Source organism: Excalfactoria chinensis, chromosome 26 (assembly GCF_039878825.1).
Source record: "Excalfactoria chinensis isolate bCotChi1 chromosome 26, bCotChi1.hap2, whole genome shotgun sequence".
Taxonomy (NCBI): domain Eukaryota; kingdom Metazoa; phylum Chordata; class Aves; order Galliformes; family Phasianidae; genus Excalfactoria; species Excalfactoria chinensis.
The window spans coordinates 957101-973132 of NC_092850.1; the positions used below are offsets into that span (position 1 = coordinate 957101).

General features: G+C 54.2%; 3 protein-coding genes across 6 annotated transcripts in view; 2 read left to right on the top strand and 1 right to left on the bottom strand.

Moving 5' to 3' along the window:
• Window positions 1-11039, top strand: part of SBNO2 (strawberry notch homolog 2) — a 50049-nt gene extending 39010 nt beyond the window's left edge. For all 3 annotated transcript variants that reach the window (XM_072357661.1, XM_072357662.1, XM_072357663.1), the window contains 16 exons: window positions 1149-1231; window positions 2232-2432; window positions 2536-2711; window positions 2903-3034; window positions 3282-3417; window positions 4057-4169; window positions 5008-5079; window positions 5408-5516; window positions 5807-5881; window positions 6234-6377; window positions 6606-6700; window positions 7059-7151; window positions 7357-7488; window positions 7726-7802; window positions 7975-8165; window positions 8521-11039. In XM_072357661.1, coding sequence (XP_072213762.1) covers window positions 1149-1231; window positions 2232-2432; window positions 2536-2711; window positions 2903-3034; window positions 3282-3417; window positions 4057-4169; window positions 5008-5079; window positions 5408-5516; window positions 5807-5881; window positions 6234-6377; window positions 6606-6700; window positions 7059-7151; window positions 7357-7488; window positions 7726-7802; window positions 7975-8165; window positions 8521-9137 — 2446 coding nt within the window. In that variant the 3' untranslated portion in view covers window positions 9138-11039. The remainder of the gene's footprint in view (window positions 1-1148; window positions 1232-2231; window positions 2433-2535; window positions 2712-2902; window positions 3035-3281; window positions 3418-4056; window positions 4170-5007; window positions 5080-5407; window positions 5517-5806; window positions 5882-6233; window positions 6378-6605; window positions 6701-7058; window positions 7152-7356; window positions 7489-7725; window positions 7803-7974; window positions 8166-8520) is intronic.
• Window positions 11040-11968: 929 nt separating this feature from the next.
• On the bottom strand, window positions 11969-13524 carry GPX4 (glutathione peroxidase 4). 2 transcript variants are annotated; one of them, XM_072357389.1, is made up of 7 exons: window positions 13411-13524; window positions 13199-13293; window positions 12920-13064; window positions 12686-12837; window positions 12577-12601; window positions 12329-12388; window positions 11969-12227 (listed from the first exon to the last, which is right to left on the bottom strand). In XM_072357389.1, exons 1-7 carry the CDS (start codon window positions 13483-13485, stop codon window positions 12195-12197), a joined length of 585 nt encoding a protein of 194 aa, XP_072213490.1. In that variant the 5' UTR covers window positions 13486-13524; the 3' UTR covers window positions 11969-12194. The 2 variants fall into 2 exon arrangements, with proteins under 2 accessions (XP_072213490.1, XP_072213489.1); XM_072357388.1 differs by having other exon boundaries at window positions 11969-12251.
• A 170-nt stretch (window positions 13525-13694) lies between these two features.
• Window positions 13695-16005, top strand: POLR2E (RNA polymerase II, I and III subunit E). The gene is made up of 8 exons (XM_072357387.1): window positions 13695-13851; window positions 13930-14104; window positions 14242-14357; window positions 14563-14643; window positions 14811-14869; window positions 15020-15098; window positions 15350-15428; window positions 15708-16005. The coding sequence occupies exons 1-7, from the start codon at window positions 13795-13797 to the stop codon at window positions 15413-15415; spliced, it is 633 nt and encodes a 210-aa protein (XP_072213488.1). The 5' UTR covers window positions 13695-13794; the 3' UTR covers window positions 15416-15428; window positions 15708-16005.
• The last annotated feature ends 27 nt before the right edge of the window (window positions 16006-16032 follow it).

Genomic DNA, 16032 nt, shown 5'->3' on the forward strand with positions numbered 1-16032 from the left:
CTTAAAAGATGCCGAGAAACAGAGTTAAAAGTGAGCTGATTGCTCAGTGAGTGAATACCAGCCCAGCCCTTTGTTCGCAGGGAAGGCGGGGGAGGAAAATGAGCCAGGTCAGTGGCAGAGAGGCTTCAGACCTGAGAGTGAGCTTTGCATTGTGTACCATGGCTCACACCAGCACACAAGGCACAAGGGCCGTGCCTGGAGTCACGTCACTGCAGTCCCTCAGCAGCCAGCCCAGGGCTCTGCCCCTTCACGGAGCAGGGCTGTGTCCTTCCACCCCTCACATTGAGGGTCTTGCAGCCCTTTCCCAGTTCCCAACACAGCCTCTTTCTCCCACAGGCGAGTTGTCATGTCCACACCTCTCAGCTTTTGCTTTCAACATATATATTTTATTTTTCAACCAGAGCTCATTCAGCACTGCCCTCTCATTGCACTGGGGGTTCATCCCCATCCAACCCGATCAGCGTTTAAGCATTTGCTCTTTTGTTTGCAGAGCAGACCACGGAAACATTTAATTCCCACACCTTCCAATTGCCCCATTCACCTGAAACCACCACTTTTCCCATGTCACTTTATTCAGTGGGCAAGCGGGCCCATGTCCAGTTAACCAAAGGACTTGGTGGAGTGCATTTGTTGGACAGCCCAACAGTGTCTCTGCTGTCAGAACACAGAGAGGGACTTGGGACTGACTGCATTTTTCACAAGTGATGTAACAGCTTCCCAGGATTGTGTTTCCTGTTTCAAACTCCCTCCTAGTTATAAAGGTCTCAGAACTTTGGCATGCCACATGGCAGCACGGAACCCAGGGTCTGCTCTGCTTTTGTGGCCCCTCTCCAGCAGGAAGGCTGCAGCACAGCATTCCCAGCACTGAGTGCACAGCCTGCCCTCAGCACGCCTGTCCCACAGCTGGGGATCTGCTGTGCACGCTGCGCTCCCATGGCTGAGTTGCGTGCCTCCTGCAGAGCCCTTTGGTGCAACTCATTCTGTTTGGAGAGCCACGCCATAGCAGTGGCTGGTTGACCACGTGCTGTAGTTGTGATGCTGGATTTACCCCTCTTAGATGTAATGTGCTGCTATCTCAGATACACGTTGCTACGTGATGACCAGCGATGTTCCTGGTGGCTAGAATAAATTTTGCATCTTACTTTCAGAGGCGTCTTTCTATCACTAATTCAGAAGCACTTTCCTTCAACCAAAAGAAAGAGAGAAAAAGGAACTGGCATTAAAAGAAAACGTAAGAGCACACTCCACTGCCCAGCATTTGACCTCCTGCCTTGCTGCTTCACCCCAGCCACTCAGCTTTTTCTTTTCCTTTTTCCCCTTTCCCTACTTCATGCATTCGCTGCTCTGCCCTGGTTTCAGTTTGCCCCCCCCCCCCCGCACATCTCCTGTCACCTCCTCTCTCCTGGAGGACAGCAGCCCTGTAGGTCATCACCCCCTCCTCCCCTAACCCACTCCCTGCCACCAGCGTAGGGCTGAGCCTCCACCACTTGCCCAGCAGCTGCTCCCCTTCCCATGGCTGCTTCCTTCCCTGGACTGGTGGGCAGGCAGTGCAGCAGTCCTGGCTGCACGTTTCCCTCTTGCAGCGAGGGGCTTCTCCAGTTCCCCTTATACGTAGCATGGCAGGTGTCCTGGGGGAAAAAAATGACTTCCCTGCCGATGCGTTGGCTGTGGCTGCAGGTAAGAGCAGTTGGGGAATTTCTCCTCCAGTGGGATGGGAGGAAGGGTGGACAGCAGAGCAGGCAGATTGTGGAGGTTTTCCTGGCAGGTTGCTGTTGCAGAGCAGCCATTGCAGGCTGATTTTGGTGAACCCTCTCACATGGCAGAGGCATGTCTTACTGTGCTTGGAAGTAAACGACGTCCCATCTGCAAACACCAAAACACTGTCACCTTCCCACTGCTTGCTCGTTCCTCTGGAGGCAGCCAGACCTGCGGGCTCCTTCTGCTGAGGAGTCAGCACTGCTTATCACCAGATGTGTGTTATCCTGACGTGTGCGATCAGCTGCAGCCCTGATACGAATTGCCTTGTTCTTCCTTTCTCTCTCTTCCTTTCTCACTCCTTCCCCCTCTCTCCCTCCCTTCCTAACTGTCCTGCCATGCTCAGGAGGCTTTCTCTCTCTGAGATCAGCCTTTCACTGAGGGCAGGCTCAGCTGTATTGTGATCTCTTCTCCCCTTTCTGAGCTGGCACTTGCTGTTTTTGCTCAAGGCTGACCCTGCTCATTCTCCCTTGCAGGCAAGCAGAGGGGCCGCTGCGCCAAGGCACTGAAGGGCATGTGTGACCCCATGGGGGTGATCAAGATCAGCGATGACAGCAGCACCGACTCTGACATGGGGCTTGACAGTGACTTCAACTCCTCCCCAGAGTCTGTGCTTGAGACCGACGATGTCATCTTCATTGAGCACGCCTTCAATGGCTTTGTGACTGAGAGCAGAAGTAAGCAGAGCCAGCAGCATGGGATCGACTCTTTTCTCACTGATGGGAGCTCCTCTGATTTGCAATTTCCAGATGACTCTCAACTTTTGCATTTCATTTGCAGGTAATTTTCACATGCTGCCTTCCCATAAAGAGATGCATGGCCTGAGAGAACTGGAGCACGTGGAAAAGATGAAGCAGGACCTACTAGCAAAAGTAAAAGCACTGGGCAAAGAGCTACCTCTCAATACCTTGGATGAACTGATCAATCACTTTGGGGGACCGGAGCACGTGGCAGAGGTACTCCTTCACAGTAGAGCATATTTGGGTGGCACTAGGGGAAAAGGGGCCAGCAGAGAGCTGGAAGAGAGCTTGCTTTCCTTCCTGGCTGTCTGGATGTCCTGTTATGGTTTGATCTCCTAAAAACCCCATACTGGTGCCCTGTCCAGGTCTGCCCTCTCTGATAACAGCCCCTCTCTTTTCTTGTGCAGATGACTGGACGAAAGGGCCGGGTGGTTTGCAGGCCAGATGGTTCTGTCATGTTTGAGTCTCGTGCAGAGCAAGGCCTCTCTATCGACCACGTCAACCTGAAGGAGAAGGAGCGTTTTATGAATGGGGAGAAGGTGAGTTAGGTCTGAGCCAAGGAAACCTCCAAACCTCTGCATGGAGTGTGCAGAGAGGTGAGAGAAAGGGAAGGTTCTCCCTGCTTTTGCCTTGCCAGCATTAGATCAGCAAAGCTCTGTGCCTTCTGTCTCCTGTGTCTGTCCTGCTGGGAGGTGACAAGGAGGCCTATGGGCTGCCATTGTCCTTTGTTTTGCAAATATACCAGGATCTCACACCCCTTTCTCACATGTTCTATCTCTCTCTCAGCTTGTAGCAATAATCTCTGAGGCCTCCAGCTCAGGAATCTCTCTCCAAGCAGACAGACGGGTGAAAAACCAGAAGCGCCGGGTCCACATGACACTGGAGCTGCCCTGGAGTGCAGACCGTGCCATCCAGCAGTTTGGTGAGGGCTGAGGGTCTCTGGTCACTGCCCCCTTCCCCCAAGTGTGGTGCAGATGGTGAAGCCTCAGGCAGCCTTGAAATGGAAAGGCATGTGGGGCCTCCTGAGCCAGGCTGGTGCTGCAGTCCTGAGAGATGTCACCTTTCAGAGCACAGCGCTCCTCTGCTTTGCTTTGGGTAGCAATGTAGACACAAAGCTGTTGTGTCTGACTGAACTTGTGGGGAGGGTTTGTGTTGACTTTGGAAGTGGTTTGCAGTATGGAAAGGGAGGAACCTTCTTATCTATACATGGGAGCACAGGGCATGCCCGTAAACGTGCTTGAAGGTTTCTGTGCCATCCTGTAGAGGCTCTGTAGGATGAGAAGAGCAAGTTCCTCAATACGTGAGCACAAAACAATTAGTGCACTCTGTAGCTCAAACCCAGATTGTGAGGGTTATAAACTCAGCTCTGGCAAGGTCTCAGCAGCAACAGAATGATGAATGCAGCTGTACCTCTGTCCTTTTCCCCCCAAAGGAAAGACCTAATTTGAAACCAGCATGACATGGAAAGATGTTTTGTGTCTCACCTTGTGCTCAGCTTCTCTTCATTACCAGACAGGTTGTACCAACCTCTCCTTTCCCTTCTGTTCTCGTGTCCCTGTAGGTCGAACGCATCGATCAAACCAAGTTTCTGCTCCAGAGTATGTCTTCCTTATCTCCGAGCTAGCTGGAGAAAGGAGGTTTGCATCCATCGTGGCAAAGCGTCTGGAGAGCCTAGTAAGTGCAAATAAATCACTGCTTCAACTCTACTTCTTTCTGAATGGCTCCCATTCCAATATTCTTACTGGCATGGCCACTGTAAGTAGTGGGAGGGATTGCATCACCCTCTGACTTGAAAGCATTGCAGCTGAGGAATGCAGAAGGCCTTTAACATCCTAAGATTTGGGAAAGGAAGTGAAGAATAACTGAGGCAACAGAGGGATACTGAGGGAAGCAGAATTCCAGATGCTGGAATTCCCCCCATACTATCACAGGAGTGCACACCCACCTATTTCCAGAAAGCCAATGAAATAACGTATGGAATAATTCATTAGTCTCTGTTTCATTTTAATTCCCTTCTGATAAATCCCCAGATACTTTGGTGAAGTCCCAAAGCATGTTTCGGTATCAGACCTCTTCTGGTACTGCCTGGCCTTGGTGTCCTGGTTTCAGCTGAGACATCAGTGGGTGTTTGTTTCATACTGTCTGGTATGATGCTGTGTTTTGGCTTTGGGATAAATGCAGTGCTGATAACTGGTGTTTTAGCTGTTGCTGAGCAGTGCTGTGCAGAGCTAAGGACATTTCAGCTTGTCATACTGTCCTACCAGTGAGAGGAACTGGGGTGGGGGTGGGCAGACCCAGAGCAGCTGACCTGCACTCACAAAGGGCTACTCCATAGGATATGAGATCATGTGGAACAACTTTAGGAACTGTGAGGAGTTGGGCAGGGGGCAGCTGCTGCTTGGGGACTGTGGTGCTGAGCAGCTGCTCAGTTAAACCACAGCATTTGGCCGTGCTTAGCAGGTGTTTTGCATCAGCCAAAAGCAAGAACCTTTTGCTTGGTCTGTCTTCCTAGGGTGCCTTAACTCATGGAGACCGGAGGGCCACTGAATCCCGAGACCTCAGCAAGTACAACTTTGAGAATAAGGTAACTTGCAGCTGTTCTCAGGGTAGCTCAGCCAAGGAGGGGTCAAAGCAGTAAGCCAGTGCATTCAGTAGGAGCCAGGGACAGGCAGATCACTGCTGGCACCTACAGGCAGGATCTGGGCTAGCAGCATCAGCACCCCAAGTGTGGTATCCAGAACTGAGCTGCTCTGCCAGGGAGCAGTCCCTGTCTCCAGGGCAGCTAGTGTTGCTCTGGGCTCTGGGGACAGGGTATGTCCCTGACCCACAGTATCCCTCAGCACAGCCCTCTCTCAGTGGGGTTTCTCTGAAAGTCATTTCCTCCCATACATTACTCTTGTCTCCTTTCACAGTATGGGGCTAAAGCACTAGACAGAGTTCTGTCCACTATCCTCAACTACACGGAGAACAGAGTTCCTGTGCCCAAGAGCTATGAGAGAGGAGAGGCTGCGTTTTTCCAGGGTAAGAATATCATCAGCTCCAGGGTTCCTGCTGCATCTTTCTGGCCAGGTTGATCTCAGGGTTGGGATGTCCAAAGAAAGCAAGCAGCAGCTGGGAGCAGCTCAAAAGGAGCACTGCCACTGATCTGATGGCTCAGTGCTCACGCAGATGCGTGTCATCCTGCCAAGCAAAGGGGAAAATGGATGTGGGGCAGACTTAGCTGTGAAATAATGGGTACCGATAAGGGGGAAGAGTTACTGTTAGGGATGGGGTGGCTCTAAAATACTCAAGTTGCTTTCTCTTCTTTCCAGAAATGAAGCAAGGTCTCATCTCTGTGGGGATCTGCTGCAATCAGTTGAAGTATGGCACTGTCTCGATAGAGAAAGGTACGTGTCATATTTTTCCTGGCCAATGTAAGGGAGAAATGGAAGAGGCATTGTTGTGGTCCTCCCATCTGCACCAGAACACAGCCTCAGAGAGCTTTCTGTGCAGCCATGGCAGAACATGGTACTGCTGCTGCGAGGGCAGAGTCCTGTAGGGTTTAGTCCACACTGCAGATTGTGTTTCCCTGCAGCAACCTGGCAGCTGACAGCCTGGAGGACCAGCCCTTGAGCTGCTCTCTTATGCAATGCTGCTGTGCTGCTCTAAGGAAGGGTGGGGATTCTCTTTTTGGGTGTCTTTGGGAATGTGCTGCTCTGTCAGCTGCTCAGTCTTCCCTTCCCTGCTGCATTCTTGCAGACTGCTCCATCACCAAGTTCCTCAACCGGATCCTGGGCTTGGAGGTGGACAAGCAGAACATGCTGTTCCAGTATTTCTCTGATACCTTTGACTATTTGATTGAGAAGGACAAGAAGGAGGGCAAATATGACATGGGCATCCTAGGTAAGGAGGAAAGGGGTGATCAGGCTTCTTATACTGCACCCCTGAGGTTTCCTGTCCCTCCCTGTGCTGACCACTGGCTATTCCTCTGTCCTCATCGCCTTCTTAGGTGCTGGAGGGTCCCAACCCCACATAGCACAGATCCTGAGACTCCTGTGCTGGAAGAGGAGGTGGCACAGGGAGATGGATCTTACACCTGGGCATGTGTTTTGGTCTTTCTTTGTGCTACAGATTTAGCTCCAGGAATTGATGAGATCTACGAGGAAAGCAAGGAGGTCTTCCTGACCCCTGGGCACCCGCAGGATGGGCAGGTTGTGTTTTATAAGGTAGGCAGCCTGCGCTGCTATCTCTGTAGTCCAGTCTTCTCTGTTGCTTCCCATGCTGGAGCTGTGAACTGCTGGATCCCTCCCTCTGATCCATGGCTGTTTGTCATGCTTGTGTCACGTTTGCTGTGGTCCTGAGCAGGTCACTGATGCTGGGAGTCACACAGAGGAGGCAGGGAGAAGCCCTGTGCTGCCTAAGGGCTCTCTGGGCTGTAATGCCCTGGAGTGTAGCCTGGCAAAGCCTGTTTCCAGGCTGCAGCAGCACTAAGTTTGTGCTGAGAAGAGTGTGTTTTGTGTGACAGACATTGATGCTTTTGTCCCATGCTCTGAAGTTAGAGAATCCATGTTTGTCCTCATTTAGATCAGCGTTGACAGAGGACTGAAGTGGGAGGAAGCTTATGAGAAATCACTGAAACTGACCGGATCCTATGATGGGTTCTACCTCTCCTACAAGGTATGTTCTGGGGCTCTGCCGGGATGACACCTCAGATGAGAGGATGGCTCCTCAGAGGAGGTCTGTCATGACCATTGGGCTGTGTCTGACCTTGTGCTGGGGGTTGGGAGATGCCTCCAAGACCTGTATCACAAAGAGGGGTTAGTTCAGACAAGTCTGGGGGGAGTGACCCATGCAACTGTAACCGTCAGCTCTTCCCCACCAGACACGAGGCAACAAATACACCTGTCTGCTGGCAGAGCAGGGCCGTGGCAAGAACTTCATCCTCTACAAGCCAAATATTGGGAAGCAGAGCCAGCCTGAGAGCTTGGACAGCCTGCACAAGAAGTACCGGCAGGTAGGCAGGAGCTGCAGTCCTGCAGCATGGGGAGAGGGACGAGCATCTTTCTCTGAGCAGGGCTGGCTGAAGGACAGTCATGCAACCCCTTTACACCTTCTCATATCCCTACTGTGTGTTGGGCAGAACCAGTGTTAGCACCTGGCTGTGCTGACTCCCAGTCCTGGATTTCAGGTGGCAGCTATACGTTGGACAGTGGAAAATCCTGACCTCTGCCTGTATTTGCTTCTTCTGCAGGTGACACCTGAGGAAGCCAAGGAGCACTGGGAGAGCTGCTATCACTTCTCCTTGAAAAAGTGCAACCATGCAGTCTGGTAAGGGATACACAGCCCAAAACTGCCCAGCTACCAGGGTGGGGGGGTTTGTCCTGTGCTCCCCAACAGTGCTGTTGGGGTCTGGGCTGTGGCAGTGAGTGGGGACATGTTATGGAAGCAATGGGTGTAACAATCTGCCATGCTGATTCAGGTTGTTTTCTCCCATTTGAAGGAACAGGAGCTGCAAGCTGATCCAGGAGGGGAAGGAGTGTTTCCAGGGCATGCGCCTGCGTCACTACTACATGCTGTGTGGAGCCCTGCTGAGGGTGTGGAGCAGGATTGCCAGCATCATGGCAGACATCACTAACACCAGCTATCTGCAGATCGTCCGCCTCAAGACCAAGGAGAAGAAGAAACAAGTCGGTAGGTGAAATGTGGGGAAGGGAGTTGGGGGCATTACAGGATGTTCTAGGAGAAGGAGGGAAGGGTTTCAGCTGCCTAGTGCCACAGTTCCCCTCCTGAACTGGGCTGTGTCTTGGCCTGGCAGCACTTGGACAGCTGAGGCCACCTGACGTGTGTTTGGGCAGAGAGTGAGAGCTTTGGTTGCAGCCCCATCTCCCTGCTCCACAGCCTGGCCAAGAGGCAGAGTGGATGGCAGGTGCTCCCGATGATTGGGCCCTGCTACTTCTGCCTCTGTCCCCACAGCTCCCCTTCCCTTCCCTTCCCTTCCCTTCCCTTCCCGAAGTGCTCTGGGGACTGAAGCTCGTTCCTCCCTTAGGGATAAAGATCCCCGAGAGCTGTGTCCGTAAGGTGCTGGAGGAGCTGAAGCAGATGGATGAGAACGTGAAGCGGAAGCACAACCAACTCCTCCAGGCACAAGAGCAGAGCCTGCAGTTCTCCCTTCCCCTTCACATGCTGCAGCAGCCCCTGGACCTCACGCAGACAGCACCTGGGCTCCCCCTACCCCAGCACTCCCTACGCCAGGACGAGATCCTGGACCTGACCTACAGCCCTCCCAGCGACAGCATTCCTGACATGATGAACCCAGAGCCCAGTGCTCGCTGCTTCCCCCCAGAGCCTGTGCTCCAGCCCCACCAGCAGCACGGCTCTCCCTTCGGCTTCAGCCACCTTTCTGCCTTCAAGAGCCCGGACACCATCCTGGAGGGGAGCGTGCCTCTGAGCTCTTCACTGCAAGAACATCAGCCCCTGCCTCACCCTGAGCCCTCACAGACTCTGCAACAGCAGGAAGATTTTATCCAACAGGATGGAAATATCAATTTCAGAGAGATCCTGGAGGACATGCTGAGGACGTTCAATGGGGCCCCTCAAGAGAACATACTCCCCCAGGAACGACAGAGTGTGATCCAGTTCAATAGGCTTTTCCAAAAGTTCTGAGAGCCTCTGGATGCACAGGGTGACACTCAGCCACTGCAGATCCACATCCTTTGGTGCAGAGATGAAGGCTGGGCAGCCCTTGGTTTTTCTACTGGTTTGGACTGATCCATTTCTTTTTTTTTGAGGGAAGAAAAAAACCAACCAAACAAAACTATAGTTCCTTAATGCAAAGTTTATTTATATATAATATACAGTCGGGCATGTATAGATTTGTATATAACGTGCTTGGGGGTAGTTGAGTGCTGCCAAGTTCAGCTGATCTGGACTGATGGTCTCTGCTGTGTTCAGGTCCTGCTCACAGGTCAGTGCTGCGTGAGACCGAGGAGAGACACCCATCCCCTGCAGACTACTGAGTTTCCAAGCCAGGTTGTGCCTCTCCCAGCCCAGAGCTCTGCAGCTGCACCCTGCCTCCCCCCTCAGCTTTGCAGCAGCTGCAGGAGCTGACTGCACCAGCACCTCATTAGCCAGGATCGTGGCAGAGCTGCTGAGTCTGTCACAGCTCAGCCATGCTGGGACCACGCAGGGATTGCCTGGAGCAATGGGGCTGTGAGTCCCATTGACCTCTCCTGTGCCTGCAGGGCTGCTGCAGCTGGCCATGCTTTTCTCACATTTTGCTGTCCTGTGCTTTTTTGTCCTGGCCTTCCTCCCCAGCTCTGTGCTGCAGGGCTTCTTGGCTGGGATGGGGATGGCTGGCATCACCCAGCACTGCTCTCAGCCCTAAGGAGAGGTCCCTGGCGAGCACAGGGATGTTGCAGTATTGCTGCTCATGCTGCAAATCCAACCTCCAATACCAAAGAGCAAACATCTGCTTTGCACTGCACTGCCCCAGATCCCCACCTGCCCCAGCAGCAGGGTGGGCAGCTGCCCCCCAGCACAGAAGGTGCTGCTGCCGGCCCCGTTCCACACCTCACACCTCGGCAGGTCCCGGGATGTGTCTTTTGTTTTCTCTGCTTTACCTGAGGAGTGTGGCAGGGGTTGGCAGCTGTGCCCCGGGGCAGCTGCTCTGCATCTTCCCTTCTGCATCTGTTCTCTGCCTTCAGCCACCTGGGTGTCCCTGGGAGCAGCACCGGGATGCTTTCAGGGGAAGGATGTGAGCCCCCCTCCCCATCTCTTGGCAAAGACCCGGAGGGGCCGCCCCACTGCCCAGAAGGTCAGTCTTGAGGGGCTGCAGCTTTTCATGTGCTCCTGAGCCCCTCCAGGCACACAGCCCTGGCTCTGGGAAGCGCCGTGGGTGGCTGCAACCCCAGAGACTGGGGGCTGCCCACCCCGATGCGCTGAGAGCTGGGACAGCCCATGGGGCTCCCTGCCCCCCACCAGCCTCACTGTTAGACCACATCCAAGGAACCCTCCTTACCTCACAGCCCACACCAAAGACAGGAGCTCCTGCATCCCCAGCTCCCAGCAGAGCAGGGCTCTCCCTTTCCCCTCCTATTTAAAGTATTTCCCAGCTCACAACGCTCACATCCACTCACTTGGCACTGGTTGAATTCTCAGCGACGAAGGGAAAAAGATACCAAGAAAAAAAATACCCCATTTCAGAGAGACTCCAACTCAGGAATCACAACGAGGTATTCCCACCCAGGTGCCCTTTGCCCACCACTGTGCCACGTTAGCAGAGCCCCACGTGGCAGCTTTAACACACAATGTTAACATATATGCAATGACCCCTTTAACCCCCCACCCCTATCTCTGAAAGACAGAGAGCACCTTCAAGGAATCCCCTCCCTGCCCTGATCTTTTTATCAGGGTTAATTATACCTAATGGCATCTTTTAACTAAATTATTATGCATTTGTCCTACTGATTGTATGTATTTTTAAACGACTCCCTCTTTTTTTCTTCCCTTTTTTTTTTGTTAGCACTTTTTAATCCGCTTGTCGTTTTGCCTTTGGGTTTTGTTTTCTACGCGTATTTATAATGAATTGAGATGTATATATGTAAAGAGATTGGGGGTTTTTTTTGTTGTTGTCGTCGTTGTTGTTTGTTTCTCTTTATTTTTTAGAACATGTGCCTTGGATTTAAGAATCCCTCAATTTTCTACTTGCCTCAGAAGGATCATTTGTCTGCTCAGTAAAACGGAGCCACACGTCAGGTCTCTGTAAGTCCCAGCTCTGTCTGTCCAGCCTTCCCCAGTCTCCCACCAGCCCTGGGACCAACATCCCACCTGGTTCACCCCCCCATATCACTGGCCACCCCCCCCCAATGGCACTGGGCCACCCCTGGGACTAGCAGGGTTGGGGTTGGATCCTGCCCAGCCTGTGGCCTCAAAGGCCAACTGTTTGTTTTTGTTCCCCCAGCTTTGCTGCAGCAAACAGATAAAGGCTCTGTTGTTGTTCGTGCAGCTGGCTCCATTCAGAGCTTGCTGTGCTGCTCTGCCCCATATGTGGCTCCTTACCCTATAGAGGGGCACCCAGCCCCACCGTGCTCCCAGCTTCACCTTTACCCTGCAACAAGGGCAGGGCTGAGCCTGCAGCCCCAGCTCAGCTCCACATGCTGTGTCACCAATGCTGTGTTTCAACACAGCACTGTTTGGTGTGGTTGCGCAGTGGCTGCCCCAGGCTGTGTCTTGCACCACTGAATAGGGGGGGGTTGCTGGTGTTTGGCTCAGTTCTCCCCATGGGATGTGCAAACTGCACTCTTCTACTTCAGCTTTTCCTCTGGGCAGCAGCTGATCCGGGATTTGGTGTAATTTCCCCATCAGCACTAATGAGGATTATCCCTACAGGCTCTATGAAAGCTCCCAGCTGCCCCACTGAGCCCTGCTTCCCCCCTCCAGGCACAAGGGGAGCAGCACATCAGCTCCACCCCCATCCAAACACACACACACAGAGCTCATTTCCAAGTGGGTTTATTGCAAGTAGATACTCCATTATGGCTATGGGAAGGGGCTGCCCAGCAGAGATCCCTGGCCATAGGACACCTTCCTCCAGCAGATGCACGCTAAATCTTCGGGTCTGCCTCACCAGCAAGCTGGCTTCAAGGCAGACCGTCATGGTGCTGGTTGATGGTGCCTATGGGGAGCAGGGAGCAGTGCTGGGCAGCAGCTGGGCACGCAGCTCTACAGGTAGGCGGGCAGATCCTTCTCGATCACCTTCGAGATGAAGGGGAGCATCACCTTGAGAGCACCACTGCCCTGAGCACACAGCACAGTTTGGGGGCTGGGGGGTCAGGCAGAGAGTGGGCAGCACTTACATAAGGATCCTCCATCGGGCTGTACCTCTTCACCACTTGGCCTTCACGGTTGATAAGAAACTGTGGGAGTGAAACAGCAGCCAAATGAGCGAGTCAAAATGTAGCATGGGAACGGCTGAGCAGCACAGGGCTCTGCTCTGGGGTTAGGGCTGCCCTATAGCAGAGCTGTACCCCATCAGCCTGTCCCCATCCCATAGCACTTAGATACCGGGCTATACCAGAGCAGGGGGTGACCCCACAGCCCCTACCTTAGTGAAGTTCCACTTGATGGCGCTGGGAGAGAGAAAAACAGTTGGGGGGGGGTGAGAGGGGCAGCACCATCCCACTGCCCTCCCCCCACCGACTATTAGCACTCACTTCCCCAACGTGCCCCGGCCCTTCGGCTGCTCCTTCATCCACTTCCACAGCGGGTGGGCGCCGTCCCCATTGACCTCAATTTTACTGAACATATCGAACTTCACCCCGTAACCCTCCGCGAAGGCTTTGATCTGCGCGTCGTCCCCGGGCTCCTGATGGGGGTTAAAACACAGCGGGGGGGGGTCACACGCGTATCCCTGCACAGCCCCCCCCTCATTGCATTGCGGTGCCCACCTGCTTCCCGAACTGGTTACAAGGGAAGGCCAGGATGCGTAGCCCCTTCTCAGCGTATCGTGCGTGCAGGTCGACAAGCTGAGTGTAATTCACCGCCGTTTTGCCTCATTTGGACGCCACGTTGGTGATGATGCAGACGAAACCCCTGCGGGGGCAGAAGGGGCTTAAATGGGGGGGGGGAGGGCACCGCACTGAGCTACAGCGCAGCGCTGTATGGCCGCAGTGTATATATAATAGTGTATATAGAATGTATATAGAATGTGTATATATATATAATACCTGTATTGCTCCAAAGCCACGTCGCGGCCGTCGATGTCCGTCGCGTGGAAGTCGTAGATGGAGGTGGCCGAACGCCACTCGTCCGCCTGCGCGCACTGCGGGGTCCAGCGGTCACCACGCGGACGATACAGACCCCAGCCCAGGCCCAGCGACCCCCCCCCTTGTCCCGGTCCCGTCCCATCCCGTCCCGGTCCCGCCCGCCCCGCACTCACCATCGTCCTCCCCGCTCCCCGCACCGCCGCCGCCCCGCACAGCAGCGCCCGTCCCCAGCGGCAGCCCCAACCCATCCCGCCACCGCCCGACCCCCCTCGACCAATCGGTGACTAAGGACGCGCGGAGGCACCGCCCACCTCTTGCGGTCGTTGCGCAGTGCCAGCCCCTCCCTCTGACAGACGGGACAGACGACCAATCAAATCGACGATGCGGCCGCAGAGGCGGGAGAGTCCGCGGGGGGGGGGGCGGTGTCCTTCCGGCATTCCTCCCCGCCTACATCTCCCGGCATTCCCCGCGGCGAAGGACCCCTCGCGGGGCAGCCCCGCCTGCTCCTCGTGGACCGGCATTGCGGCGGGCAGCTCGGGGTCCTTCAAGGGGGCAAGATGGACGACGAGGAGGAGACGTACCGGCTGTGGAAGATCCGGAAGACCATCATGCAGGTGCGGGGCGGCCCGGTCCGGTTCGGTCCGGTCCGGTCCGGTCCGGTCCGAGTCCTCACATGGTTCTTCTCCTCTCAGTTGTGCCACGACCGCGGTTACCTGGTGACACAGGACGAGCTGGATCAAACGTTGGAAGAATTTAAAGCTCAATTCGGGGATAAACCCAGCGAAGGCCGCCCGCGTCGCACCGACCTGACCGTGTTGGTGGCACATAACGACGATCCGACCGACCAGATGTTCGTCTTCTTCCCCGGTGAGCGACGGGACCGGGCCGGGTTGGGTCGGGGTTGGGGCCGGGACCGGGCCGGGTTGGGGTCGGGGTTGGGGCCGGGTTGGGGCCTGGTGGTGCTGAACCCGTTCCGGTCTCACCCGGCTCTGTTGATCCCCCAGAGGAGCCCAAAGTCGGCATTAAGACCATCAAGATGTATTGCCAGCGCATGCAGGAGGAGAACATCACGCGTGCTCTGATCGTGGTGCAGCAGGGAATGACCCCCTCGGCCAAACAGGTACAGCACGACCCAACCCCGGGGCTCTTTGAGCTGTGCCGGCTCCATAAAGGCAGAGTTTGGGCTCTGTGCCTTCATGCTGGGCTTATGCATTATGCCTATATGACCATGTCAATGCTGCCCTCCTGCTGCTGCTGCTGGGGCAGCTCTGAGCTCACACAGTCCCATAGCAGTGCTACAATCTGCTGTGCTTCTTCCCTCCCAGTCCCTGGTCGATATGGCTCCCAAATACATTCTGGAGCAGTTTCTGCAGCAGGAGCTTCTGATCAACATCACAGAACACGAGGTGAGCAATGCAGGCAGTGCAGGCAATGCAGGCAGTGCAGGCAATGCAGGCCATCCCTCCCAGCCCTGCCCTGGGCTGGGTTTCACCACCACAGCTTTGTTCCTTCCCACAAGTCTTGCAGCTGGTTGCTTTCTCAGTCTCTTGTGATCTCTCTCTCCTGTTTACAGCTGGTCCCAGAGCACGTTGTCATGACAAAAGAAGAAGTAACCGAGCTGCTGGCCAGATAGTATCCTTTGTTTGGTCCTTCCTTCCCAGTTGGGGTGTGATGAGTGCTTGCCTTGGGCCTAAAATGGATGGCTTTGGCTGTGTGATGTTCTGTTAGCTGTGCCCTGCCTTAGGACAAACAGACTCAGAGCTTCTCCTTGACTCCATGCAGTAAACTGAGGGAGAACCAACTCCCCAGGATCCAGGCTGGGGATCCCGTGGCCCGATACTTTGGGATAAAGCGAGGTCAGGTAAGAGAAAATAGCCTGATAACGAACAGCAGGACCCTGCAGGCAGGATAAGGAGCTGCAGCAGCACCGTGTGTCACAGCTTGGAGATGGGAAAGGTTTCCTCTTTCTTAGTGTTTTTGTTTCTGATTGTTATGGGTTATGTAGAGGTGTGTGCAGGGCAGCAGATAGCCCCGAGGCCAGGCTTGGCTGCCTGCTGAACCAGCTGTTGTAACACCATCCATCCCCTATTGCTCCTTTTGTTGGCCTTCCAGGTGGTGAAGATCATAAGACCGAGTGAGACTGCAGGCCGTTACATCACCTACAGGCTGGTGCAGTGATCAGAGCTCTCAGGTAATGCGTGAAATCCCCACCTATGGGCATTGCTTTCAACTTACGCTGTGAGAAAGGGGTGACTTGAAGTGAGTTGGCTCTGGGAAAGGATTCCTTCCCAAGTGATGTAAATGATTTACATAGGGAACTGTGTGGGATGGATCAGAGCAAAGCTATACCAGGGTCTGGTGCCTGAGTAGCACTGCTGAAGGCCCATCTCTCAGTGTGCAGGGCTTTGCTTTGAGAGCAGGCTGCTGAAGGAGATACGAGCTCATTCCCATCCTGACTTCTTTCTTCCAGTTGTGAAAGAGTTTTTGTGACATCTGATCTTCCCACCCACCACCAGCTCTCAGCTGCCTGCATTCGATGGCTGAGGAACTTCTCTGTCCCTGCTGCCCCTTTGCAGTTGTTTTCCTTGGCCCAGTTCCTCATTTCCCAGCCTGGATTTTGCTGCAAATCCTTCTGCTTCGTTCAGGAACTCGATGGAAGCACCTCGAAGCAACTGAATGACAACAGGGAAGAAATGAACAGGAAGAGGCTTTTGCTGCCCTGTTCTCTGAGATCTTATTTTTAATAAAGGTTTGTACTCTTTGCTGTCCCTGCGTTCCTCAGCCCTTCCCTATAT

What these genes read in the sequence shown, in the direction of transcription:
- POLR2E (XM_072357387.1), top strand. Translation starts at nt 13,795, where the DNA reads ATGGACGACGAGGAGGAGACGTACCGGCTGTGGAAGATCCGGAAGACC. An exon ending in TCCGGAAGACCATCATGCAG is followed by an intron (nt 13,852 to 13,929) that starts GTGCGGGGCGGC and finishes TTCTCCTCTCAG; the next exon opens with TTGTGCCACGACCGCGGTTA. An exon ending in TCAACATCACAGAACACGAG is followed by an intron (nt 14,644 to 14,810) that starts GTGAGCAATGCA and finishes TCCTGTTTACAG; the next exon opens with CTGGTCCCAGAGCACGTTGT.